This window comes from Trifolium pratense, linkage group LG6 (assembly GCF_020283565.1).
Source record: "Trifolium pratense cultivar HEN17-A07 linkage group LG6, ARS_RC_1.1, whole genome shotgun sequence".
Classification (NCBI taxonomy): Eukaryota; Viridiplantae; Streptophyta; class Magnoliopsida; order Fabales; family Fabaceae; genus Trifolium; species Trifolium pratense.
The window spans coordinates 12,822,161-12,847,896 of NC_060064.1; the positions used below are offsets into that span (position 1 = coordinate 12,822,161).

Here is a 25,736-nt window from a genome sequence, read left to right on the forward strand (position 1 = left end):
CTCAAAATTTTGAGGCCCTATGCCGTCACACACCTCGCACATGCATGCGAGCCTCCTCTGTCATCTAGCTAGCCTTATTATATTTTTACCAGCGTTGTTTTATTTTACTCATAAAATTAATTAAATCTATTTATATTAACTTAATATAAAATCTTGAATATTTCTATTACCTTTCCTTTTTGAAGAGAGAGTATAATTTAGAGAAAGAATAATAAAAAAATTATTTATTCAATAAAATTATCGGTTTGGAAATATTACGAAAATCTCATTGCTTCCTAAAAAAAAACATGGTTTAATCGTAGTGAGTAAGTGCTGCAGCTGCGAACAGGAGGAACCAAAACAACCGAGTTTCATCCTCCTCCGACAAAATGGGCAGCGCCGCCCCAAGGTTCCTCTTCATCCTCCGTCACAACCTCCGTCTCCTCTCTCCCTCTTTCTCCTCTCATTTCCACCACCACCACCACCACCACCACCGCGCTCTCTTTTCCTCATTCACTTCTTCTCTCACACCAAAACTTAAACTCAAACTCAAAGCCTCACAACATCACCAACAACAACACATTCACACTCAACCTTCTTCATCTTCCCTCGGTGGGACCCATCCATGGCCCGAGTTTTCAAGCTTTCTCTCTCACATCTCCTCCGCCGGCTACACTTCCACTATTCCTTCCGCCAATACTTTCCCTCCCACCGGAGAATTGTCCTATGCCGATGTCAGTGCCTGCTTGACCTTCGCTCGAGATAGACCTAACCTTCTTAGGTTTGTGTTTCCGAATTTCTTTCTTCTTTCTGCTTAATGATTTTTGTTCTCTGCAATTCAATTGAATCGAATTGAAAATTGATTTCAATAGGTTGCTTTCGATGAGAGATATTGCAGTTGTGGTTGAACATGGAACCCCGTTCATGTTCTCAGACTCTGATGATTCTGTTTGGAAGATGAAGTCTTTTGTATCCAACGGTGATTCAACTGTTAGTGCTATATCTACTTCTATTTTTCATGCCTTATTATATTATCTTCAATTTTTATGTGAAAATGGAACTTCATGTTTTATATTTCGGCGGATAAACAGCTTGTACGTAAGTGCTTATCATGATAAATAAGTGTTTATGTATAAGCTATCTTGGAGAGCTTATAAAAATAAGCTGAAAACATAATACGAACATGTATTAAGCTATCTTTGGAGAGCTTGTAAAAAGTTGTTTACAATCCAAAATGAAAACATATTATGAAAACATAAGTTCGGTCATGTATAAGCTATCTCCAAAATGAATATGAAAACTTAAGTTAAGTTCAGCAGTCTTGTTCATAATATGAATATGAATATTATGAAAACATAAGTTAAGTTCAGTCATGTTCTTACTATGAAACCAAAAGGCCCTTTATCATGATAAGTGGTTATGTTATGTATTAAGCTATCTTGGAGAGCTTATGAAAAGTTCTTTTACTAAGTTCTCCAAAACAGTCTCACAAGTACTTATGCTAGTAGATAAGTTCATATATGTCAATCCAAACAGACCCTTTATAACACTGCGTTGGTGTTTTTAGTTTTTCAGTTTTTTACTATCCAAACAGGCCGCTTTGAAACTAAATAAAAAATAAATGGATCAAATGAAATCCTCCATCTTTTCATCAGAGGATTCCTGGTTTAACCTTTTGGTTTCATTCCTCGTTGCAGAAATATAGTTTATGCAGACAACAAGCTAAGCTTGTTTGTCTTCGATTAATGTATGAACTGATAATGGTTCATTTTCATTTTTCAACCATAAGTTTGTGTAAGAAACTTTCAGAGTTTGTGCCATATTTGTTTTTATATATATATGCTATGTTGTTATTGGTTTTAAACATCATGAAGTTTGAGTTTTTTTTTTTTTTTTGCAAGTACCATTAAAATATTTTTAGCATGTAAGTGCCATTAAATTTTTTTTTTATTGTCCACGTCGCTAAAATAGCGCCCGCGACGCTCCCTGCTACTGCGCTGCGTCAATTTTGGGGTTGTCCGCGCCACGCCACTTTTCCACATTTACAACATAGTATATATGTACCATTTCCAAAATGTCACTCCTTGATGATTGCTATTATAGATGATAAGTAGTCTAGTAAACAGTGCAACTGGTGCTTTCTTGGTGTCGGGGCTGCAAAATAAACCGTTTTTGAATGTATGAACTTGCTGATTTCAATATGTTTAATATTAATCAATCACTGCATCCCAATCACTGACTCCCACCAGAGTGACTTTTGTTCTCTGCATGTCTCTCTAGTTATTGTTATATGGTTCAGTTTCTCAGTTCTTATATATGTACTGGAAATTGGCCTCTTTGTGTCTTTATGTTTATTCTGGAGATAAAATTATATAGGTGAGAAAGAGGGGAGACTTGTTGAGAATATAGGATTTTTTCTTCCATTTTTTTAAGGCTTAAATATGTAATCAGTCCCTGCAGTTACACAAACTTTTGGTATTAGTCCCTGCACTTTTTTTTGTTGGCTTTTGATCCTTGCAATTTGAGAGAAGTTTGTTTTTTGTCCCTCTGTTACACAAACGTTAAAAAAAATGGAATAAGTTAACGGAGTGCCATGTGGCCCAATCAGTATAAGCCACGTGGCAAATAAATTTTTTTACTTTTAGAATTTTTTATTATTAGATTAGATTATTATTATTGAAATTGAAAAATAAGTAATTAAAAAAGAAAATTGCATTAAACGGGTTTAGGTTATGGTTTCTTCTTCTTCTTCTTCTTTGTGAGCAGTCATGGGAGATGCAAAATAGCTTATTTATTTGTGTTCTTGTTCATCAACAACAACAAACTTCATCTTCTTCCACACCACCATCCAACTTCATCTTCTTCGTCAACCACACAACCATCACAAACACCACCACAACGAAGCAGTGTCCTAACTCCTAACATAAGCAGCTTTCTAAACTCGACCAAACGCAAAAGCAGTGTCCTAATCGCGTAAGCTGTTCTTAACCGCAAAATCAGTTGCCAAAAAGCTTGAAAGCGATTGCGTGAAAAACGATTTGTGAAACACGATTTGTGATGAAATAATAAAGTATTTGAATGGTATGGAGGTATTTTTGGTAGTTTCAGGAAAAAATAATAAAGATGGAAAACCGCCTGCCCATTATATTTATTCATGGTATAGATGCCAATGTAGTAATGCTCATTTTTTGCACTCTGTAAACTTTATTTTAGTCTGTATCATATTTTAAGATTGTTATTATATATGTATATCTATTACATATTCTAAGTCCTTTGTCTTATGTTTGAGAGGAAGTATTATATGGAATAATTTTGTTTTAATTTGTCTTAATTCATAATGAGATCTTATGCAACTTTTGGCATGAAAACCATTTATGGGGAATGAATTATAACATATCTAGACTACAGGTTGTATATGTTAATTTCTGCTACTTCTTTTCAACTTAAATCTGTTGGATCAGACTTGGCTCTAGCGATAAGTTTTCTTTGATGTTATGCTCTTTTATGCTCCGTAGGCTTTAGGCTTTTTCTAACAAAATGGGGTTGCTGTTACAAGTTACAACATTCAAATTTAGCAACCGGTCTTTTTACATTCCTATTATTGTTATTTTTTATTGAACAATGAACACCGTAGCTGCATAAGAAGTATACTGGCGTACATAGAACCAGAACATACAATTGATCGGGAAAAAAAAAACGAACATAGAAAGCAATTAAAAAAATCAGTTGGTGGTTAGTAGTTTTGACCATTTAACCTTTTTTTTTTTTAAATTCATATTTCTCGTTTGTCAAAACAAAAATCATATTTCTCGTTTGTCAAAACAAAAATCATATTTCTCTGGAGTCTAAAGAAATGAAAAGTGGATGGAAATTGCCTGATATCCTGAGTATATGCGTATCTTTCCTTCTCATTCTAAACTTGAGAAACACTATGCAATATGCATACTGTATGGAACTTAACTCCTTTCATGTCTTAACACTCGATTTCAAATTTTGACCAGTTTATTTAAGCAGTTTCTGATTTGTGCTTGATATGTAGGCCCTGGACACTGATAAAGCAAATATGGTTGATCTAATGAAATTTATGCTGAGTTATGCAAGTAACTGTTTGGTCTCTTCAGAAAGGAACAGTCCCTATAACAGAAATCTTGTTGAATCATCAGTCAGAAACCTATTTGGTGAACTTTTCAAGCTGAGTTATAGTGCACCTGGACCTAACTCTTTTGATTCAGAGCAAAATCAAATGCCCGGTGGTAGATTTGGGCGTACAACACCTCCTGGACAAAATATTGAAATGAAAAGGGGTGATTGGATTTGCCCAAGGTAATTTTAATTATTTCAACTTTTTTCTCTCCCGATGAACTGGGTTATATTGTATACTACTAGAAAACCAAGGTGATTGTAAAGCAAATGATGTAGTTAATTTTTGTTTTAACAAGTATCATATAACATTCTGATGAGTTAGCATTCCCTTTTTCTAATATTGAGCAGGTGTAATTTCATGAATTTCGCAAGAAATACTAAATGTCTTGAATGTGAGGAAGCAAGGCCAAAAAGACAACTGACTGGAGGAGAATGGGAATGTCCTCAGTAAGTAATTTCCTCCCTCTGAATCTTTTTCCCCCTAACCTTTGACGTAGACTTCCAATTTAATAACATTTTCATTTTCAAGGTGTGATTTCCATAATTATGGGAGGAATGTAGCTTGCTTAAGGTGTGATTGCAAGCGGCCCGGACAAATATCTTTGGGTGCCACCAATACCATGTCACATCCAGGGTATGGAAATAGAGACAATACTAATGCTTCAGATATCGATCCTAGGTTAGTGCTTAATGAAGAAAAGGCACAACGTTGGTTTAACAAGGTTTCTCAACTAGACAGCAATTCTGATATTAACAGTGTGGTTGATGATGAAGATTTTCCAGAAATAATGCCGTTAAGGAAAGGAGTTAATAGATTTGTTGTGAGCACAAGGAAAACTCCATTGGAAAATAGGTTGACCAATGCTCAATTCAAGAGAAATTTGGGAAATAACGACACTCCCGGAGTCGAGAATTTAACATCTTGGGAGTCAGCCAAGTCCCATGATACTCGAGATGACATTCTAGGCCATTCAACTGGCCTTCCTCAATCTGATTATAAAAATATGGGTGCTGAACGAAATTTCAGTGGAGAAAGGTCACCTTCAAATGCTAGCAACTCTTCACATTTCAAAGATGTGAAAGGGAACGACACTACTACTCTTCCCCCCTTTCCATCATATGCCAGTTCTGGTAACACTGATGGTACAGAACTTTCTAATAACTTTACAAGTGAAAATGTCAACGAGGATAAGGAGAAAGAGCAAGCTGAAAAATCTGAGAGATGGTTTAGAAAGATTGGAGAGCTGAATGATATTCCAGATATAACAAGTGCAATATCCGATGATGATTTCCCTGAAATAATGCCGATGCGTAAAGGAGAAAACCGATTTGTTGTTAGCAAGAAAAAAGATCGGTCCTTGACAACACCCACATATAAGAGACGTTTGGCCATGGAGCAATCTGGCAATACCAACTTTGTCCCCTTTGTACCCTTCCCTCCAGATTACTTTACCAAAAAGGACAAGCCGCAGGCAGATGGAACAGATTCAACGAATAGGTCCAATGTTGAATCCTCCTCAATATCTGAAGTGGCTGAGATGTCAAGTGATGCTAGAACTAGACCTGAACAGAGTCCAGAACCTTCTTCTAATCAGAGCTCAAGTAACAACAATCACGTTGGTTCTACTTATGCTGCTACAAGAAGTGGAAATTCAAGTCAGGGTTTCAATCAAGATCATGTACCAAATTTGAAAGAGAGTTCATCCGCAGGTTCAACATCTGAGAACCAGAGTGTTGGAACAGAGTGGGAAGGGAAGAGTTTAGAGGGGTCGGCAGTCAGGGAACCAGATCCTTTGGACATGTCAGAGGAGGCAAAGGCAGAAAGGTGGTTCCGTCGCGTTGCGCAGATTAAGGATATCTCTGAGCTCAGTCAGATTCCAGACGAAGATTTTCCTTCAATAATGCCTTTGCGTAAAGGGGTGAATAGATTTGTTGTGAGCAAGAGAAAAACACCATTGGAAAGGAGATTGACGTCTCAGCAGTACCGAAGAAATCTTCCAGTTGTGAGCTCAGATCCTGTTAAAAGAGAAAATGAAGGTAGCTGAGAGAAGTGTTTATTATTGTTTGATTTAGTTTTGAAGGTGATGATATAGTTTTACTGGTAGTTATACAAAAGGAAAATGAAGACGATGGAAAACTTTACTAATTAAGTATTCTGTTGTGACATATAAGAGAATTTTGACATGAATTGTTTATTGGTCTCTGTTGAGGTGGCCTTATTTTATATATCATGTTAGGGACTAGCTTGTCAAATTTAAAAAAGCTGCATACTATCTGTTGAAAATTTTAATAAGTTGAAGAAAATTCTATCACTCAAGTATCAGCTCATGAATATAAGTTGAAATTCTGTTTTGCTTGCATCTGTAAAATGCATGCTATTAAGCCATGTGTGCACACATGAAATAGTTTGATCAGAAACCAAAAAATGTAGTGATTAGGGAAATTAGAGAACATACTTGCCGATTAGGGAAATTAGATTCACAATTAAATGTAATGGAATCGGTGACTTGTACACCATGCACCATATCATGATGCACTTGTGCATGGTAGAACTTGCCTTAAACCAATAGTATCAAAAAGATAAAATTCTTCTCAATACTGAACATGTTTTCTAAGGCTTTAATGAGTTATGTGAAGCCTCCATGGACGTCTATCTTTCTAAGGTGAGGAACTCCATCCATATTTTCTTGAAAGAGTAAAATCTATCAAATTCAATTATTCTCATTCTCCTCAAATATGGCAGGAAATTCAACATCTCTATGAATAAAAGGTACCAATTCCTATATATCTTCAGGCATTTATAATTATCGAAACATTTATTACACAATTTTAGTAAAGATAGTTTTGAAATGATTATAAGAAAGCATCACAACCCTGTGTTGGCGATGAAGATGAAACATTTATTACACAATTTTAGTAAAGATAGTTTTGAAATGATTATAAGAAAGCATCACAACCCTGTGTTGGCAATGAAGATGAATTATACATGGCAGCGGGCCGGGGACGGATTTTGCCCTCCCCAAACCAAAACCCATAAAGTTCGGGTTTCCCCAAACTCATCCCAAATTCCCAATTCCAAGCGGGGATAAAAAATATAACCCTAAACCCATACCCAACGGGAATCGGTATCTCCGAAGGGTTCGGGTATCCCGTTACGCCTCTTTCCACGTGAATTTTGATTATATTTTAGTATTTTAAGAGATTGTTTAAGACTATGTTTGGATTGGTGGTATATGGTGGAATGGAATGGAATGGAAAGGTAAATAATTGAATTCCATTGTTTGGATTTGCAAAAAGCTGATGGAATGGAATGGAACCCAATGGAATCAATTCCATTGTATACCACTCAATCCTCCAATTTTCCATTCCCCCCAATTTGGGGTGTATCCAATGGAATGAAATTTCATATTTTTTATATTACCTTTTTACCCTTATTCTATTTGTCTCTTCCTCTTCTCAAATACTCATATTTCACGCAATAAGGGTTTATTTCTTCACAACACTCTCTACTTCACCTCTTCCTCTGGGTTCTTCTGACTGCTCATTTCTTCACCTTTTCCCAACAAGGTATGCCATTTTTATTGATCATTGTTTGCCCAGAAATTGAAAATAAATTGTTCTGATTAATACCCATATTTTTGATGCATTTTCTTTAAAATAGATTGTTCTTGCTATTGTGTTTTAGTGCTATTGATGCCCCTGTGTTGTCTGCGTTTTTTTATCCCTTTTGTGCTATGTTTGTAATGATTTGCTTTGTTGTATGGTTTTGTTTCACTATTTGGAATGCTATTGTCTGCCAGCTTCGTGGTTCCATTGATTTTGCTTTGTTGTATGTTTATGTTCCATTTTGTATACTTATAGCCTCTCTGGTACCTCTTGTACCAGGATTGCTTATTAATATATTTCATTTGCAATTCAAAAAAAAATATTGTTTGATGGTTGTATATAAATAAATCTTATTTTATTTTTTGAATTCTGTTATAGATGACTAATGAAGATGTAAGGCAAAAATATTTCAAATTGCTTCAAATGATGGTTATTCAAGTATCGACCATTATAGTTCTAATATGTGGACTTAAAAACAAGCGTAGAAGATCTCAAATACCTAAAAGAATCACAGAACATAGAGAGAAAGTTAGAAACGAACTAATGAAACATATAATAGGTAGTGAGCGATGTTACGATATAATTCGTATGGGTCCCAAAGCTTTCTTAAACTTATGCACCTTATTATGGGATCATGGTGGTCTTACACATACACGAGGAGCATCTATTGAGGAACAGGTAGCAAAATTTCTTCACATAGTCGGACATAATGTCAGAAATCGTGTGATGTCCTTCTTTTTTCGACGCTCGGGTGAAACTGTTAGTCGTCATTTTCATAGAGTCTTAGATGCTTTGATAGAATTGGAAGATAAGTTTTTGAAACAACCAGATGGGACACAAGTGCCTCCAGAGATACTTAACAACAATAGGTTCTACCCATATTTTAAGGTAAACATAAGTTTGTCTTACACATTCAATAAGTTATGTTTTACACTTTTAATGGAATAATTGAATGTTAGGACTGTATTGGAGCAATTGATTGTACACATGTGCGAGTTAAAGTTCCAATAGAACTTGCACCTAGATACCGAGGTAGAAAAGATTACCCTACACAAAATGTATTGGCCGCTTGCTCATTTGACTTGAAATTTACGTACGTTTTGGTTGGATGGGAAGGAACGGCATCGGATTCAAGAATAGTAAAAAGTGCTTTGACACGTCGGTATCCCCTTAAAGTCCCACAAGGTAACAAAAAAATACAAAAGCTTTGTATAAGTATGTAGCTTACACAAACTAATTAACTCATTCTTTTTTATAGGAAAATATTATCTTGCTGATGCAGGATTTCCTTTAAAGCCATGTCTCATCACACCTTACAGGGGAGAACGTTACCACTTACAAGAATATTCTAGAAATCCACCTCGCAACCCTCGTGAATTGTTCAACAATCGACATTCGTCGTTACGGATGTCTATTGAATGTGCATTTGGAGTATTGAAGAAGAGATTTCCAATTCTACAAACTTCAACTGAACCTACATATGGAATTAAAACTCAAAATAAAATCATCATTGCTTGTTGTATCTTACATAATTATTTGATGAGTGAAGACCCCAATCAAAATCTAATAGACGAGGTGCGTCACGAGCTCACAATTGAAAGTGGTCTGCAAGAGGGACATCAAGCTCAAAGAGAAAACAATGATGATACCGCTAGAGCAGAGTTAGTTAGGGATAATGTTGCTGGTTCAATGTGGATAACTTACTAAAAAGTGCTTAGGCTATTTAATTTTAATCCTAGTTTATTAGAGTGACATATGCTTTGAAGCTTAATGTGTTGGTGTTTATGTTAGTATAATATTGGTATTTTGTTGCTGCTCATGACAATGTTGAATCTATTTGTAATTTGAACTTCAATTTTAGTGCTTTGAATCTTCATATTTCCATTTGTGCATGAGTTTTGTAATTTTTGCTTGAATTATTATATATGTCTTTGATTTTTTAAACATTAGATATGGAAGAAAATTCAAAGAGGCAAAGGAAACCAAAAGGTGTTGATACTTGCAATTGGACAATAGCTATGGATGAAGTTTTGATTGATGCATATTTGTATCAACAAACTTTGGGAAATAAAAATGGTAACAGTATGACAACAAGTGCCATGGATAGCATTCTTCAAGAGTTGAAAACTCACTTTCCGGACAAACCAATTACTAAAGACAAGATTAAAGATCACATGAAACACATCAAAACAAAATTCAATGTTTCTTATGATATTTTCAAGAATGGTCTAAGTGGGTTTGCATGGGATGGAACAAAAAACATGTGGGTTGCTGAAGAAGAAGTGTGGGAAAAGCTAATTGAGGTATTATTTACTTTAATTGGTATTTTTTACTATATTTACACGTTAAGAATTTTTTATGCGATGTTTTGCTTTATTTACTTCAATGTAGGCCAAACCTGAAGCTGCTGAATGGAAAAATAAGCCTATAATGTTTTATGATAAACTTGCAACACTTTTTGGAAAAGATAGAGCAACAGGAGAACATGAAGATACACCATTTGAAATGAGAGCAAGAAAAGCTGCAAATGCTAAAAGGCCTTCAACCATTGAGGAAATAGACCATTTGGTAGAAGCCAATGAAGTTACTTTGGAGGGATGTGATGTTGATGAGGAATTTGATCCAGAAGGTTCTCCTAAAAGGCCTTCTATTAGCATGCCTCAAGATGTACCATCATCTAGGACTAACAAACGAGCAAAAGAGCTTGTTGAAGAAGATACAAGCATGGGAGACATTGCTAAAACTTTTAAGAAAATGATTGAGCTGTTTGAAATGAACACAATGGAGTTGGTTAAACAAAGTAAGAGTGCTAGTGGTGAAGATATTTGGGCTCAATTGGTTGACATTGGTGTTGACGAAGATTCCTTGCCTCATGTCTATATGCACCTTGTTCAGCATCCTGAAGCGTTGAAAGCTTTTAATGGAGTTCCAATTGATAAGCGCAAGGCAATGTTACCTTTCATTGTGCCGAACAAACCTTAAAGAAGAGTATTAACATATGTAGTGAATCCAATGTTTGACTTATTTTGTTTAAGTACTCAGTTTGAGTCCAAGTTATGATTTAGTTGCTTATGGATTGTAATTTTGTTTTAAGTACTTATTTTCAGTCCAAGTTGTGATTTGGTTGTTTATGGATTGTAATTTTATTTTAAGACCAGGTTTTGGAATTTTCAGTCAAATTTTAATGATCTTGTTATATAAATGTGAACATAATAAGGATGTAATTGCTACCTGGCTTTTACTTCTTCTTTTCCTATGATCTCATATAACAAGGAGAAAAATGATGATGACATGCTGTAAATTTCAGTGAAAATCGACTGCATCTAATTTATTCTTTTTGACTCATAGGAAGGGTATGTCGTGGTGGTGTTTGCTACAAATTTGTACTGGTATTATTGGTACGAAAATTGACCAAGAGGAGTTGAAAATCAACACAAGTGACATTCAAAGGGAAGTTAATGGCGTGGGGACTGTTTGGAATCCTCATCAAGGGCTGAGTTTAATTACTTGGTTATTTTAAGCATTTTCATCAATTAAGACAAATAAAATTCAGCCATTTAAAGCCTTTCCAAGATGGTTACAAAAGAAGCATAAATGGGACACTCAAGGCCTTAAATAGGCATGTGACTAATCATGGAAAAGGAGTATCATGAGCTGATTGCATTAAGTCATTTTATTTCTAGTTAATTGCATTTTTATTACTAGTTTTATTGTGTTTAATTAGGCCTTACTGTTTTTTTCGGCCATATATGCATGTAATTTGATCATTTGCAATTATTCAATAAACAAGAACATTTCAGTCCAATTAGAAATTGTGTCTACAATTTTCGCCTGATTATTTGCAAGCGTCGCCTTGAAAATAGTCCGATTAGCTCAATTGGTGTTGAGTGCTAATCTCGTGTTAGGCTATTGGTGTAGTTTAACATTGCTTATTTCCTTGCTGTTTTCGCTAAAACCCAACAAACAAACACCTAAAACACTTAATAGAATTCGACTAATAAGGGTGGTACCTAGTACCTTCGTTATTGGTTGTTTGCTTCCGTTACCACACCCTGATTCGTATCATTAGTGGACAATGGAAGTAGCATAAATGTTACAAGGCAGACGCGTGTGGGACTAACCATGGGATCTTATGTTGATGAAATCTTGTGTGATGTGGTACCTATGGATGCAAGTCACATACTTTTGGGACGCCCTTGGCAATTTGATAGGGATGTCACGCATAGAGGAAGGTCCAATGAGCATGAATTGAACTTCAATGGCAAGAGGATTGTGTTGAAACCAATGTCGTCAAATGAAGTCCGTTCCATGATTACAAAAAGAGGTAAAAAGCCTAGCCTCACTATGTTTGCTACTGAAAATGAAGTGAAGGATGCTATTGATAATGGTGAATTAGTCTACATGTTGGTTGCAAAGAATGCTAAGCAAGACGATGTAGAGACTCCTCTTAAACAACAATTGGAGGCTGTTTTGGGTGAGTATGAAGATGTGTTTCCAAGTGAACTACCAAATGGTTTGCCACCTATCCGTGGGATTGAGCATCAAATTGATCTAATTCCGGGAGTTCCATTACCAAACAAGGCTGCATATAGGTGTAATCCAGAGGAGACAAAGGAGTTGCAACGGCAAATTGAAGAATTGATAAGCATGGGTTATGTGCGTGAATCAATGAGCCCATGTGCTGTTCCGACATTGTTGGTTCCTAAGAAGGATGGATCATGGAGAATGTGTATTGATAGTAGGGCGGTGAACAACATAACCATCAAATATCGTTTTCCCATTCCAAGACTAGATGATATGCTTGATGAGTTACATGGATCGGTTATCTTCTCAAAAATTGATCTAAGGAGTGGATATCACCAAATCAGAATGCGTGAAGGTGATGAATGGAAGACGGCATTCAAGACTAAGCATGGTCTATATGAATGGCTAGTTATGCCATTTGGGCTCACAAATGCACCTAGCACCTTTATGAGGCTCATGAACGAAGTACTCAAGCCTTTTTTGGGTAAGTTTGTTGTTGTTTATCTTGATGACATATTGGTGTATAGCAAATCTATTGAGGAGCATTTCACTCATTTGAAACAAATCTTTGAGACCCTAAGAGCACAAAAACTATATGGGAAGAAGGAAAAGTGTGATTTCTTGGTTGAAAGTGTGGTGTTTCTTGGATATGTGGTGTCTAAAGATGGAGTATCCGTTGATCAAACAAAAGTGGATGCTATCAAGACTTGGCCGAGCCCTACAACAGTTTCGGAGGTGAGATCTTTCCTTGGTCTTGCATCATTTTATCGGCGCTTTATCCAGAATTTTAGCACTATAGCAAGTCCTATGACCGAATGTTTGAAGAAGGGTGCGTTTGAGTGGAATGAACAAGCACAAAAGGCTTTTGAATTGATCAAGTTAAAGCTTTGTGAAGCTCCTGTTTTAGCTTTACCCGATTTCACTCAACCATTTGAAGTTGAATGTGATGCTAGTGGAGTTGGCATTGGGGCTGTTTTGATACAAAACAAAAGGCCTATAGCTTATTTCTCGGAGAAATTGGGAGGAGCCAGATTGAACTATTGCACCTATGACAAAGAGTTCTATGCCATTGTGAGAGCTCTTGATCATTGGAATCATTATTTGCGTTCTAATCACTTTATATTACATTCAGATCATGAGTCTTTGAAGTATATCAATGGGCAACAAAAGTTGAGTCCAAGGCATGCTAAATGGGTTGAATTTCTTCAATCTTTTAATTTCTCTTCAAAATACAAAGATGGTAAGAGAAATGTGGTGGCTGATGCTCTTTCAAGGAGGTATGCTTTAATTTCAATTCTTGAAACTCGCTTACTTGGTTTTGAGACTTTGAAAGATTATTATAAAGAAGATGTGGATTTTGGTGAAATATACTCTAATTGTGAGAATGGAGCATTTGGAAAGTACATAGTGCAGGATGGATTTTTATTCAAGGAGAATCGGCTTTGCATCCCAAGGCATTCAATTCGTGAGTTACTAGTTCGTGAAGCTCATGGTGGAGGTTTGGCTGGTCATTTTGGCATTACAAAGACCTTGGAGATTTTAAAAGAACACTTTCATTGGCCAAAGATGTTAGGAGATGTGCAAAAAGTCATTAGCAAGTGTGTTACTTGTCATATGGCAAAGAGTTCTTTCAAACCAGGGGCGTATACTCCCTTGCCAACGCCTAGTGGTCCTTGGATGGATGTGAGCATGGATTTCATTGTGGCTTTGCCCCGTACACAGCGAGGTAAAGATGCTATTATGGTTGTTGTTGATAGGTTTTCAAAGATGACACATTTTGTAGCTTGTCACAAAACAGATGATGCTAGTAATGTTGCTGATTTGTACTTTCGTGAGATTGTGCGTTTACATGGAGTTCCTAAAACTATTGTTTCCGATCGTGATTCAAAGTTTTTGAGTTATTTTTTGGAACACATTATGGACAAACCGAGGTGACTAATAGAACTCTTGGTACTTTGCTGCGTGGTTTGGTTAGTAAAACTCAAAAGGATTGGGACTTGAAGCTAGCTCATGCTGAATTTGCCTACAACCGGTCCCCTACATATGCTACTAATCATTCTCCTTTTGAAGTTGTTTATGGTGTGAATCCTTACTTGCCATTGGATTTGATAGTTATGCCAAAAGAGGAGTTAGTTCATCCAGATGCCGAGGCCAAACTCAAAGCAATGATCAAGCTACATAAGCAAGTGCAAGAAAGAATCAAGGCCGTGAATGAAGTTTACAAGCAAAGGTCCAAGAATAAGAAGCCTAAGTTATTCAATGAAGGTGATCTTGTGTGGGTCCATTTGAGAAAAGAAAGATTCCCAAGCAAGAGAAAGAATAAGCTCATGCCTAGAGCTGATGGTCCTTTCAAAGTTATATCAAAGATCAATGACAATGCATACAAGATTGATTTGCCCGGAGAATATGGAGTACATGCTACTTTCAATGTTGGAGATCTCTCACCGTATTTAGATGATGATGGTATTCAAGAATTGAGGTCAATTCCTTTCAAAGGGGGAGGGGATGGTACGAAAATTGACCAAGAGGAGTTGAAAATCAACACTAGTGACATTCAAAGGGAAGTTAATGGCGTGGGGACTGTTTGGAATCCTCATCAAGGGCTGAGTTTAATTACTTGGTTATTTTAAGCATTTTCATCAATTAAGACAAATAAAATTCAGCCATTTAAAGCCTTTCCAAGATGGTTACAAAAGAAGCATAAATGGGAGACTCAAGGCCTTAAATAGGCATGTGACTAATCATGGAAAAGGAGTATCATGAGCTGATTGCATTAAGTCATTTTATTTCTAGTTAATTGCATTTTTATTACTAGTTTTATTGTGTTAATTAGGCCTTACTGTTTTTTTCGGCCATATATGCATGTAATTTGATCATTTGCAATTATTCAATAAACAATAACATTTCAGTCCAATTAGAAATTGTGTCTACAATTTTCGCCTGATTATTTGCAAGCGTCGCCTTGAAAATAGTCCGATTAGCTCAATTGGTGTTGAGTGCTAATCTCGTGTTAGGCTATTGGTGTAGTTTAACATTGCTTATTTCCTTGCTGTTTTCGCTAAAACCCAACAAACAAACACCTAAAACACTTAATAGAATTCGACTAATAAGGGTGGTACCTAGTACCTTCGTTATTGGTTGTTTGCTTCCGTTACCACACCCTGATTCGTATCAATTATGCAGCAGGAGTATGGAAGGAAACCTTTGATTTTAGTTTGTAGAGGGGATGGTTTTGGATATGGTAGCTATATTATATGCACTTGATGAAATGTCTTGATAATTACTTATAACCTGTAAGCTACTAATGTTTTGAGAGTATGTATGAAGAGTGGAGGTGGCGGAACTGAACTCCATAACTAACTATCACTCTATCAGGTAGCATGCTTCAAGTCATTTATCTTTGTATGTAGAATGAACAATTTGTTTTTTAGTTGTTGATGTTAAAGTGATACTGCACTTATTTTGTAGTTTAATTCATGTAAACCTAGCAAATTTCATTGGTTATTTTGTCTTTTGATATATGAAATAGATAGATAGATATAGATAGATATGCTATGGTTTAGACGCTTGAAATATAGCGAATTTTAATTTTAGTTCTTGTTTATTGATATTCATAGTTGAAAAAGCCTTCAAATTGATATTCCATGTTGAAGTTATTGCCTATAACATATGTTTTACAATAAGGGTAAAATTGGAATAAAAATATTATATTTTATTCCATTCCGTTCACTTCCCAAACAATGGAGTGGTAATTTTGTTCCATTCCATCATTGAATATCCAAACAATGGAACGGAATTTGTGTTTCATTCCGTTCCACTCCATTCCATTCCATTATGTTCCATTCCGCTCCATTCCGTTATGTACCATCAATCCAAACATAGCCTAAGGGTTTCTAATTTAAAAGAGGTAAAATATAATTTTAATATAAGTGGGGCGGGTTCGGGGTGGGTATCAATGTCCCCATTACCCGCCCCAACCCCGTCTTTTGAAATCGGGGAAAATCCAAACTCGGACCCAAACCCAGTCAATTCGGGTTTTCCCCGTCAAGGCGGGTAGGATTTGAGCGGGTATGGGTTTTATTGCCATCCGATGAATAGTGAAGTCAACTCCATAATGTTTTGAGAAACTTAGAGTAAAAACTGAGAGATATATTGAATTAGTCACAGTTTCGAAGTAAAAATAATAGGCTTAAATCCAATTTTGATCTCTCTATTTTTAAATTTTGAAATTTTAATCGGTTATTTTAAAAATCAATTTTTTAGTCCCCAAATATTTTTTAATTACTTTTTATCTTGCACCCTTTCTGTTTTGGAGTCAACTTTAATGACATGGTAAAGTATTTGTGACTATTTTTGAATAAAATATTTTTGGAGTCAACACATATATTTCTACATTTAAACAGAAATATTAATTAATTTTCATTGTGTTAAAAATAGAAATATGTGTTGAAAACATACATGTTATTTAAAAACACAAATATCTGTTTAACAATTCTTGTTTAAAATAACAAAACATATTAAGGAACATAAATAGTAGGTTACCTTTTATTAGAAATCAAAAAATAACCGATCCATTTAAGCATTTCAATAATTTTTGCTTTGTCAATAAATGCGCTTCATCTTCACAGTTAGAATATTTGATCAACTCACCAATCCCAAATTTACAACTCTGTCTCAAATCTCTGATGCTTTATTGAAAGTTGTATGCAATCCTTGCATTTATGTGGTTTATCTCTATATCTATAGATTAGCATGTAGTTGACTATGTTAGATGAAATTCAAAGGGAAATAACAAATTTCAAGCATGATATTTTCATTTATGCATTATTCAAATACTAACTCGTGCTTTCATTCAATGATTATATTATTTTAATTAAAGTATTTTCTTTTGTTTATGGAAACTCTGTTTTGCAATTTGGAGATGGTGGTGGTGATACAAACAATTATGATTTAGGCTATTGGTTTGAGATAGTGACTTCACCTTAAGAGTTAAGACTCCACTAATTAGAGCTCAACAATTAACTCTAAGCATAAACGGACAATTACATTTTAATGTTGTTGTGCCTTCTCGTTTTTTGTTGGCGTACATCCTATAATCGCCACCTTTCTAACAACCCATTACAACATAAGCTTTTATGTTGTTACCCCCATTGTCGGACTTCGCAACCACTGCAATAAATCTCAACTTCTCCGCTTCGGGACAAATCTATTGTTGCTGTTAAGAAGTCCCACGTCGGTTGAGAGATGACCTGACGAAGTGTTTATAAACTAGAGGCAATCCTCACCTTACAAGCCGGTTTTGTAATGATGAGTTAGGCCCAATACTCATTTCTAAGAGTTGCGTCTCTTGTCGTGTAGTAAACTTTTTATCCGTCAGGAATTGTAGGCAAAAATCAACCGTGGGATCCACAACCATCGATTTTTTGCTCGATTGCTCATCACCCTTATCTTCAACCTTAGACAGCTTCACACCAACCTTAGGTTCTTTACTTGGTTTAGGATCAACTATAACTAAAACAAATTTAGTTCCAGTAACAGTAATCCGCTACTTAAGTAGCGAACCTGACCAGTACGATAGATTGACATGATTCATACGAAATGCATACGAGAGAAGTTTTAGATACACATTACCTTTGTATTCAGCTCACTAGGATGTATGTAGAGTTTGATGCTTTAGTTGTGTTGGAAACAAAATTTTGGTGAAAATGAATTTTTTTTGAAGGGTTTGCAAAAAAGTTGATGGAAAAGTAATTGTTTGTGTCCGAATGTCATTGTGTATATATATATATATATATATATATATATATATATATATATATATATATATATATATATATATATATATATATGATTCGCTACTTAAGTAACGAAATGATGCAACTGTGCACACCGGTTTTGTTACTTAAGTAGCGGATGAGAAAAAAATTTCACATATTCTTAGGGTGTCTTTGAGGTAGGGGTGTGCAAAATACCTGGATATAAGGCCCAAACCATAACCAGATCCAAGTCCATTTTTAAATATCTGGATTTTAGTATATGGTTATTAACAAATCATTTTCATCTGGTCGGCGAACACCGAAAAACCGTAAAAACAGGTCTGCTGTTTGGGATGACTTCACGTTAGATCCCGAATCGGAAAAAATAGTGATATGCGACCATTGCGGCAAAAAGCTCAAGTATAATGGGACGAGTTCGATGGCAGCACATCTTAAGGTTTGCAAGCATAATCCGAATAATGAATCTAACAAGAGGCAGAGAAATAATCCATCGTCAATGAATGTTGAAGGGCAGGTGATTTCTTCCCCTTTAATGCCTAGGTTTGATCAAGAGAAATTGCGGTATTTACTTGTGAAGATGTTTGTAGGCATGGAACTTCCTTTGAATACAGTGGAGCATCCTGATTTTCAAGAATTTGTAAATGGCTTGAATCCAAAATTTAATCTTATATCACGTACTACAGTTGCACGTGATACTTTGTTGTTATGGGATGTAGAAAAGGCGAAAATGAAAAATTTTCTCGCCCAACACTGCCACAGAGTTTCCCTCACTGCTGATACATGGACATATGTCCAAAATCTCTGTTATATGTGTATCACTGCTCACTTTATTGACAATAACTGGACCTTGCAGAGTAGAGTTTTAAGTTTTTGCCAAGTCACAAGCCACTCGTGAGATGTAATTGCAAACACTATTGACAATTGTTTGACTGATTGGGGACTTATTCGTGTCTTGACTATCACACTTGATAATGCGTCCTCAAATGATCTTGGAATTAAACATTTGAAGAAGAAGCTACTATCTTGTAACAGCTTACTTTTGAAGGGGGAATACTTACATTTGCGTTGTTGTGCACATGTCTTAAACCTCATTGTGAAGGAGGGGTTGAAAGATGTTGACGAATCTGTTTTGAGAATTCGAGGTTCAGTAAAATATGCTAGGGCTTCTGCTCACAGGTTTGCAAAATTCAAAACAGCTGTAGAACTTTCGAACACAGAGTACAAAGGTCTTGTGTGCCTTGATGTAGAAACAAGGTGGAATTCGACTTATTTAATGTTAGACTCAGCTTTGAAGCATCAAAAGGCTTTTGAAATGCTTGAAATTCAAGATCCCAAGTTCACTGAGGAGCTAGTTGAAAAGGGGAAGGGTGTGCCCACATATATGGATTGGGAGGAAGCACAAGCGATTCTGCCGTTTCTCAAAATATTTTATGATGCTACACTTCGGATATCGGGTTCCTCTTATGTGGCCTCTAATATGTATATGTTAGAGGTCTTTGAAATTGGGTCTCAGATAAATAAGATGTGTGATTCTGATGATGCATTCTTAGAGAGCATGGCTCTAAAGATGAGAAAGAAATATGATAGGTATTGGGGAAAAAATTGAGCAGTTGAACATGTTGTTGTTGATTTCTACAGTCTTAGACCCTAGGTACAAATTAAAGTATGTCAACTGGTCGATCAGTGATAATTTTAACTCACAGGAGGCAAAAGAATTAAAAGAATTGTTGGAAACTAATTTGTATCAACTATTCGCGGAGTATAGTGGTGTGGGGCAAGGTTCCCAACGTGGTTCTCAGTTGAGTTTAGGTGGTAAGCAAGATCGTTATAGTTACAGTCGGTTTTTACAGTCCACTGGTTCGTCCTCCTCTGGTCAAACTGATTTGCAGAAGTACCTAGAAGAATCTATAGAAACTCAGTTTCCCGATGACTTTGATATTTTAAAATGGTGGAAGGAAAACTCCAGCCGTCTTCCGATCCTTGCAAAGATGGCAAAAGACTTGTTTGCCATACCAATCTCCACGGTACCATCTGAGTCTACTTTTAGTCTTGGAGGATGGGTGATTGATGAACATCGCAGTTGCCTCACACCTAAAATGGTGGAAGCTCTTATTTGTAGTTATAGCTGCATTAGAGGATCGCGTAAATCCTCAATAATTGATTCACTTATTATTGAGGATTACAATGAACTTGAGAAATTAGAGCAAGGTATGATGATATCACTAATAGTCTAATTAAAGTTATGATTTATTAGATTATAAGTTGGTTATTAATAAGTTTTATTTCTGCTTTTTTCTGTAGAAGTAGCTGCTATGAAAACTGGTGATGCTTGTTCAGCCTCGGTTGCTCTCGATGAAGATTGACGAGTTTTTTTTTTGTTTCGTATTAGACTATTAGCTATGGATAATTTGTTATGGTGATGTATAGACTTAAGCTTATGTGCTTTCTTTTAGCATGTTTTGAGCTTAGTTTAATTGGTCTGTGTATAGATTGAATGTTGATTTTCTGTTCTGCTTTGTTATCAGACCTACAGTTTGAAATCTCATGAATTTACTGTGGAATTTTAAACTGGTTTTCATGTTGCTTCTGTCAATGAATCTCATGGAACTATTTTATGAGTAGTTGTATACTAATTCATGTTTCTGAACCACAACTTAGTAATCTTGTTCAATTTATTTCAATTCATGTTTCTGAAACCACAGCTTAGTAATCTTGTTCAATTTATTTTTTAGCTTAGAAGTCACTGGAGGAAACCATAATTATATAATTATTTTTTAGCTTAGAAGTCACTGGAGGAAACCACAGCAAAATTTGGTCTTAAAATCTGTTTTTTTTTACTTGAAAAAAAAAAAACCAGTTTTGCAAGAGAAATATCCGGTTATTAACACAGTTTTAAAAATAACCAGTTTAAAATTGGATTTAAAAAATTAACCGTTTTTAAACCGGTTTTTATAAAAACATTTGGTTATGTATCCGTATCCAAATTTATAACCAGTTATATAACCGGTTTATAAAAAAATATGGTTATGGTTATGTATCCAAATCCATATAAGTGGTTTTGGTTTGGATATGGTTTGGTTTGTCAAAATAACCGACCATGCACACCCCTACTTTGAGGGTGTTAAACTTGAATCTTAAATGTTGGTGGATTTGAATTTTTTTACCTCTCTACTATTTATGAAATATATTATATCCGCTACTTAAATAGTTGACAAGTATTTTGATAATGGGAAAAGCTAGCATGACCTTTGATAATTTGGCGGAACTCGTTGGTTGGTTATTTGATTATTTCTGTCTCAAAAAAAGTGGCTCAATATCGTACTACGTGTCACAACCTCAATCACCATTTCATATATTCTCTCAATCCCAAACTCATTTCCACTTGTTCATTTTCCATGCAATCACTTCCTTAATCCTTACCATCGTTCATGTTTAGATTCACTTTTCTTGCATAGTAGAGAAGTGTTTTTTCTATAAGAGCATGTTCATTTATGAAAACTAGAATTTTGTTTCATTCCATGTCCCTAGCAGTTTCATCCTCACCAAAAAAATGGATGAGCAATTGTGTTAGAGTGCTTAACTCATTCATATGTTACCTTGTTTTCATCATCTTTGATCTTCTTGATGCTGTTTTATGCATTATCTATAGATACCTTGATGAGCGCATTGAAGGGGTAACTTCTCCTTGTTGTTGTTCTAAATGGGAGAGACAAGAAAAGAAGATTATGATGAATGATGAAGATGATGATCTTTCAGATAGTTTGTATGAAAGGAAGAGCATGTTTAGAAAAATGGGTTTGCTTCAATTTGGAAGAAAAAGAGAAGATTCCAATGGGAAATGTGGTGGAAGGAAAGTGAATTGTTGGTCTGATTGTGGGTGTGAGTCTTGTCTTTCATGGGTGAATGGTAGTGATGATGACTATAAACTTCATTTTGTTGTTAAGGAACCCTTATTAGGTATGGCATTTTTACTAGTTAGGGTCGGAATGACTTATTCGAGCTTATTTACTGACATAAACACTTCTGAGACTGTTTGAGTGAACTTATGAAAACAGCTCATGACATGTCCATAAGTTGTTTTAACATTATTTTCATAAGCTCTTTACGATAGCTTATGAAAACAGATTATAGCTCGAATGAAAACAATTTGACTTATTATATCATTTTTTATGCAAATAGTTTATACATAAGCACTTATATGATAAATGCTTATAGACCTTAGTTTGATTCCTTTTTTTGTGTGACCATTTTATGCATTCTAATATTGTGGTAAATTTATGTTTTACAGCCACTAGTGAAAACTGCAGGGGAGACCCTTATGAGAATGTGATATTCTTGCATGGATTTATGTGTTCTTCATCATTTTGGACTGAGACAGTGTTTCCATGTTTCTCTGAAAATGTAAACCATAACTACAGATTAATTGCCATAGACCTATTGGGATTTGGCATGAGTCCAAAGCCAAGAGATTGTTTGTATACTTTGAAGGATCATGTCGAAATGATTGAGAAATCTGTGCTTCAACCATTGCATTTAGGTACTTTTCATTTGGTGGCACACTCTATGGGTAGTGTCATTGCATTGGCTTTGGCTGCAAAGTACCACAACTGTGTAAAGTCAATCACTCTTGTTGCACCTGTAAGTACCTTAGACTCAAACTAGATATTGCTTTCAAGTTTTAAGAACTTGAGTGCTATGAACCAAAATGAAAAATTTGTGTGTGTTTAGCTGAGATTTTATAAAATTGATTTTGCAGTGAAAAGTAATTTATGTTTGGATGTTATTACTTGGTCATAAATTTGATGCGAAATTTGTGTTCATGTAAAAGCTAATTTTTTATTTTTATTAAATTTGCATCAAACTTATGGCCGAGTAAAATCGTGGTCATAAAATTTTTCCGTGGAATCAAACACACACTTGGTCTTTAGTAATATCACCTGATTTTCTTTTTTCTTTCTACTTATGATTTTGGTGGCAGCCATACTCTTCTTTTGAGGGAAATGATGCTTGTTTGAATGCACTTGAAAAGTTTGCTGGAAAGAAATTGTGGCCAATGCTATCAGCTGGTTCTTCATTTATGTCATGGTATGAGCATTTGGGTCGAACTGTTTGTCTTATCTATTGCAGAAATCACAGGATATGGGAAAGGATTCTAAAATTCTTTACTCGAAAGAGGTATAATAACCATGTACTTATATAGCTAGATGTGTCGCTCTCATGTTAAGACACCAGACATGTCTTCAATCTGAAGTGTCGGTGCTACATAGTTTATAATGGATTCTCATTTACTTTTTTCAGGGATCTTAATTTCTTGATCACAGACATGACTAGACATACTCATCAATCTGCTTGGAGATCGATGCATAATGTGATATGTGGTGGAGCAAAATTCATGGATAGTTACTTGAAAATTTTGACAAAAAGTGGAGTTAGAATAAATGTTATACAAGGTGATAAAGATCAAGTTGTCCCAAGGGAATGCATTAGTAAATTCAAGTTGAAGGCTCCACATGCTGAAATTAACATAATTCCAAATGCAGATCATAGCACTGTGCTATTAGGCAGGGAGAAGAAATTTGCACAAAATTTGGAGCATACATGGGCATCTTGTTAGGTTCTAATGGTCAAAAGATGAGAATTTGTTTTTGAGTAGACATGACATTTTTGTTTTTCTTAACTTAAGATATGTATTGAATGAGAAATGAAATAAAACAAGAAAGATTATAACATGTTTTTTATCTTAAACTTTTGCCGAAATCGGTGATTCTCCCTAATCTTATTTGGAGGTATACCGCTCTTAATTTAAGTTCTTACATTTATAAGAATGAGGGAAAAAGTCTGCAAAGTTTAACTCAACTGAAAATACTAATAATAGTAGGATGGATATTTTCACCTGCGTTTAATCCGAAACTTTGCAATTGTGTGTTTGAATTTTAAGTAGTGTTTTCCACTTCGTCTTGACACGAAAAAACAAGGATAAAAGATTGATCTCCCCATTTTATTGGAAGAGAAGTATTTGGAGACAATTTGTAAAGGACTAAAATATGACTTGTTCGTCGATAAATTTTAGCTCAACCGACAAAATTGTCAAAATTGTTAGGCCGGACATTATGACTGGGATTTGAACTTCGATTCTTCTATTTTGTATGTGTGAATTTTCAATAATTTATCATTTTGTCTATCTACCGAATAAAAATATGACTTGTTCACACTCCAATTTAAATTTCTAAATGAAATCAAATCAGTTTTGTCTGAAATATATTTTGTAACATTGATTAACAAAACACACAGTTTTGACTTGTTGGTACAAGCACATGGTTTTCTTTTTCCAGCTTTTCAATTCATATTACCAGTACCCAAAACATAGGTGCCAATGGTTTGATCTATAATAAATTTGGTTTCTCTGTTTATGTCACTGATACACCAACTAAGCAGTGTGTACTATTTTGCAATGGACATTTATTCATTTTAAAATGTGTAATTCTAACAACAATACTTCGTTAATAACGGATAAATTTACTATAAAAAAAACTTCCATCTAGAAGTTAATCTTTGACTACAACACAAATAAATGCAAAACTAGGCTAATGCTACGGTGGACCACATTTACAAGTGGTTCACCGTGGACAAGTGATCTACCGAATATGAATTTTACGAAATTCACTGTTGGATTGAAAGTTTATATCGTATAGATCATCCATAAATTTTTTAAATTTTTTTGAAAATCATTTGATATGTTATTGAGACTCATCAAGATTTACGTTATTTAATAAACCGTTAATCTTGATGTGTCTCAATAACATATCAAATGATTATCAATTTTTTTAAATTTTTCTATGGATGATCCATATGATATAAACTTTCAATCCAACGGTGGATTTTGTAAAATTCGTATTCATTATAATGTTATTCATGACGGATCCACCATAGACCACTTAAAGAAGTGATCCATATTAAAATTTACCTGCAAAACTATTAGGGCCCGTTTGGTGCGCAGGATAGAATAGTGGCAGGATAGGATATACAACAGGATAGTGATAGGATAGGATATCAGCAGGATAACAGTTATCCTCAGTTATCCTATCATGTGTTTGGTGCACACAGGATAACAAACATGATAACTATTATATCATATTTTTAATACATATTTGTTCATACCAATATGATAAGATACATAACATATTTAAATGACAAAATTACCCTCGTAAAACAATTGTTATATGTTAAAAATTATATTGTAATACTTTGAATTTTATAAATAAAAATATAAATAAGTAATTGTACAAAAAGAAAAAGTAATCAAATAACTTTAAATTTTAAATACAAATCATGAGAAAATAAACAAATTAAGTTTTTTATATGAATCATGATCAAATAAATAACTCAATTATACATGTTAGATAAGCTAAATAAATATATGATATATGTAAATAATAAAACTACCATTGCAAAAGAATTATATTTAAGTTGTTATTAAATTTAAATTAATATTGTTATTTTGCAATTTTTTAATAATTATTTTAATTTAAAATATTGTAATTTTAGGAGAATTTTGATTTTTTAGATTATGTAAATTAGGGGTGTACGTGGGCCGGATTGGGTTGGGTTTGGCCAAAACCAAAACCCAAACCACATATGGTACTCCGGGGTGGGTTTAGTAAAATAACCACCCGTTATAACATTGGGCCGGGTTGAGTAAATCCACTA

At 34.9% G+C, this 25,736-nt stretch overlaps 5 protein-coding genes across 5 annotated transcripts; all 5 read left to right on the forward strand.

Moving 5' to 3' along the window:
• Positions 1–168: 168 nt before the first annotated feature.
• On the forward strand, positions 169–6,375 carry LOC123888929 (zinc finger protein VAR3, chloroplastic). The gene is made up of 5 exons (XM_045938096.1): positions 169–760; positions 852–969; positions 4,019–4,302; positions 4,471–4,569; positions 4,652–6,375. Exons 1-5 carry the CDS (start codon positions 369–371, stop codon positions 6,165–6,167), a joined length of 2,409 nt encoding a protein of 802 aa, XP_045794052.1. The 5' UTR covers positions 169–368; the 3' UTR covers positions 6,168–6,375.
• A 2,163-nt stretch (positions 6,376–8,538) lies between these two features.
• LOC123888189 lies at positions 8,539–10,757 on the forward strand. Its single transcript, XM_045937161.1, has 4 exons — positions 8,539–8,616; positions 8,688–8,913; positions 8,987–10,031; positions 10,120–10,757. Exons 3-4 carry the CDS (start codon positions 9,681–9,683, stop codon positions 10,708–10,710), a joined length of 942 nt encoding a protein of 313 aa, XP_045793117.1. The 5' UTR covers positions 8,539–8,616; positions 8,688–8,913; positions 8,987–9,680; the 3' UTR covers positions 10,711–10,757.
• A 7,531-nt stretch (positions 10,758–18,288) lies between these two features.
• On the forward strand, positions 18,289–19,546 carry LOC123891757 (zinc finger BED domain-containing protein RICESLEEPER 2-like). Its single transcript, XM_045941653.1, has 3 exons — positions 18,289–18,920; positions 19,062–19,442; positions 19,543–19,546. The coding sequence occupies exons 1-3, from the start codon at positions 18,289–18,291 to the stop codon at positions 19,544–19,546; spliced, it is 1,017 nt and encodes a 338-aa protein (XP_045797609.1).
• On the forward strand, positions 18,327–20,575 carry LOC123893272 (zinc finger BED domain-containing protein RICESLEEPER 3-like). Its single transcript, XM_045943208.1, has 2 exons — positions 18,327–20,237; positions 20,331–20,575. Exons 1-2 carry the CDS (start codon positions 19,610–19,612, stop codon positions 20,390–20,392), a joined length of 690 nt encoding a protein of 229 aa, XP_045799164.1. The 5' UTR covers positions 18,327–19,609; the 3' UTR covers positions 20,393–20,575.
• Positions 20,576–21,292: 717 nt separating this feature from the next.
• On the forward strand, positions 21,293–23,758 carry LOC123892965 (probable lysophospholipase BODYGUARD 4). The gene is made up of 4 exons (XM_045942875.1): positions 21,293–21,986; positions 22,318–22,667; positions 23,008–23,204; positions 23,328–23,758. The coding sequence occupies exons 1-4, from the start codon at positions 21,521–21,523 to the stop codon at positions 23,641–23,643; spliced, it is 1,329 nt and encodes a 442-aa protein (XP_045798831.1). The 5' UTR covers positions 21,293–21,520; the 3' UTR covers positions 23,644–23,758.
• Positions 23,759–25,736: the final 1,978 nt, after the last annotated feature.

Coding starts and splice junctions, on each gene's coding strand:
- LOC123888929 (XM_045938096.1), top strand. CDS start 369: ATGGGCAGCGCCGCCCCAAGGTTCCTCTTCATCCTCCGTCACAACCTC. Junction 4,303..4,470: donor GGTGATTGGATTTGCCCAAG/GTAATTTTAATT, acceptor AATATTGAGCAG/GTGTAATTTCATGAATTTCG. Junction 4,570..4,651: donor GGAGAATGGGAATGTCCTCA/GTAAGTAATTTC, acceptor TTCATTTTCAAG/GTGTGATTTCCATAATTATG.
- LOC123893272 (XM_045943208.1), top strand. CDS start 19,610: ATGATAGGTATTGGGGAAAAAATTGAGCAGTTGAACATGTTGTTGTTG. Junction 20,238..20,330: donor ACTTGAGAAATTAGAGCAAG/GTATGATGATAT, acceptor TTTTTTCTGTAG/AAGTAGCTGCTATGAAAACT.
- LOC123888189 (XM_045937161.1), top strand. CDS start 9,681: ATGGAAGAAAATTCAAAGAGGCAAAGGAAACCAAAAGGTGTTGATACT. Junction 10,032..10,119: donor TGTGGGAAAAGCTAATTGAG/GTATTATTTACT, acceptor ACTTCAATGTAG/GCCAAACCTGAAGCTGCTGA.
- LOC123891757 (XM_045941653.1), top strand. CDS start 18,289: ATGGTTATTAACAAATCATTTTCATCTGGTCGGCGAACACCGAAAAAC. Junction 18,921..19,061: donor TGCCAAGTCACAAGCCACTC/GTGAGATGTAAT, acceptor ATCTTGTAACAG/CTTACTTTTGAAGGGGGAAT.
- LOC123892965 (XM_045942875.1), top strand. CDS start 21,521: ATGAAAACTAGAATTTTGTTTCATTCCATGTCCCTAGCAGTTTCATCC. Junction 21,987..22,317: donor TGTTAAGGAACCCTTATTAG/GTATGGCATTTT, acceptor TATGTTTTACAG/CCACTAGTGAAAACTGCAGG. Junction 22,668..23,007: donor CAATCACTCTTGTTGCACCT/GTAAGTACCTTA, acceptor TTTTGGTGGCAG/CCATACTCTTCTTTTGAGGG.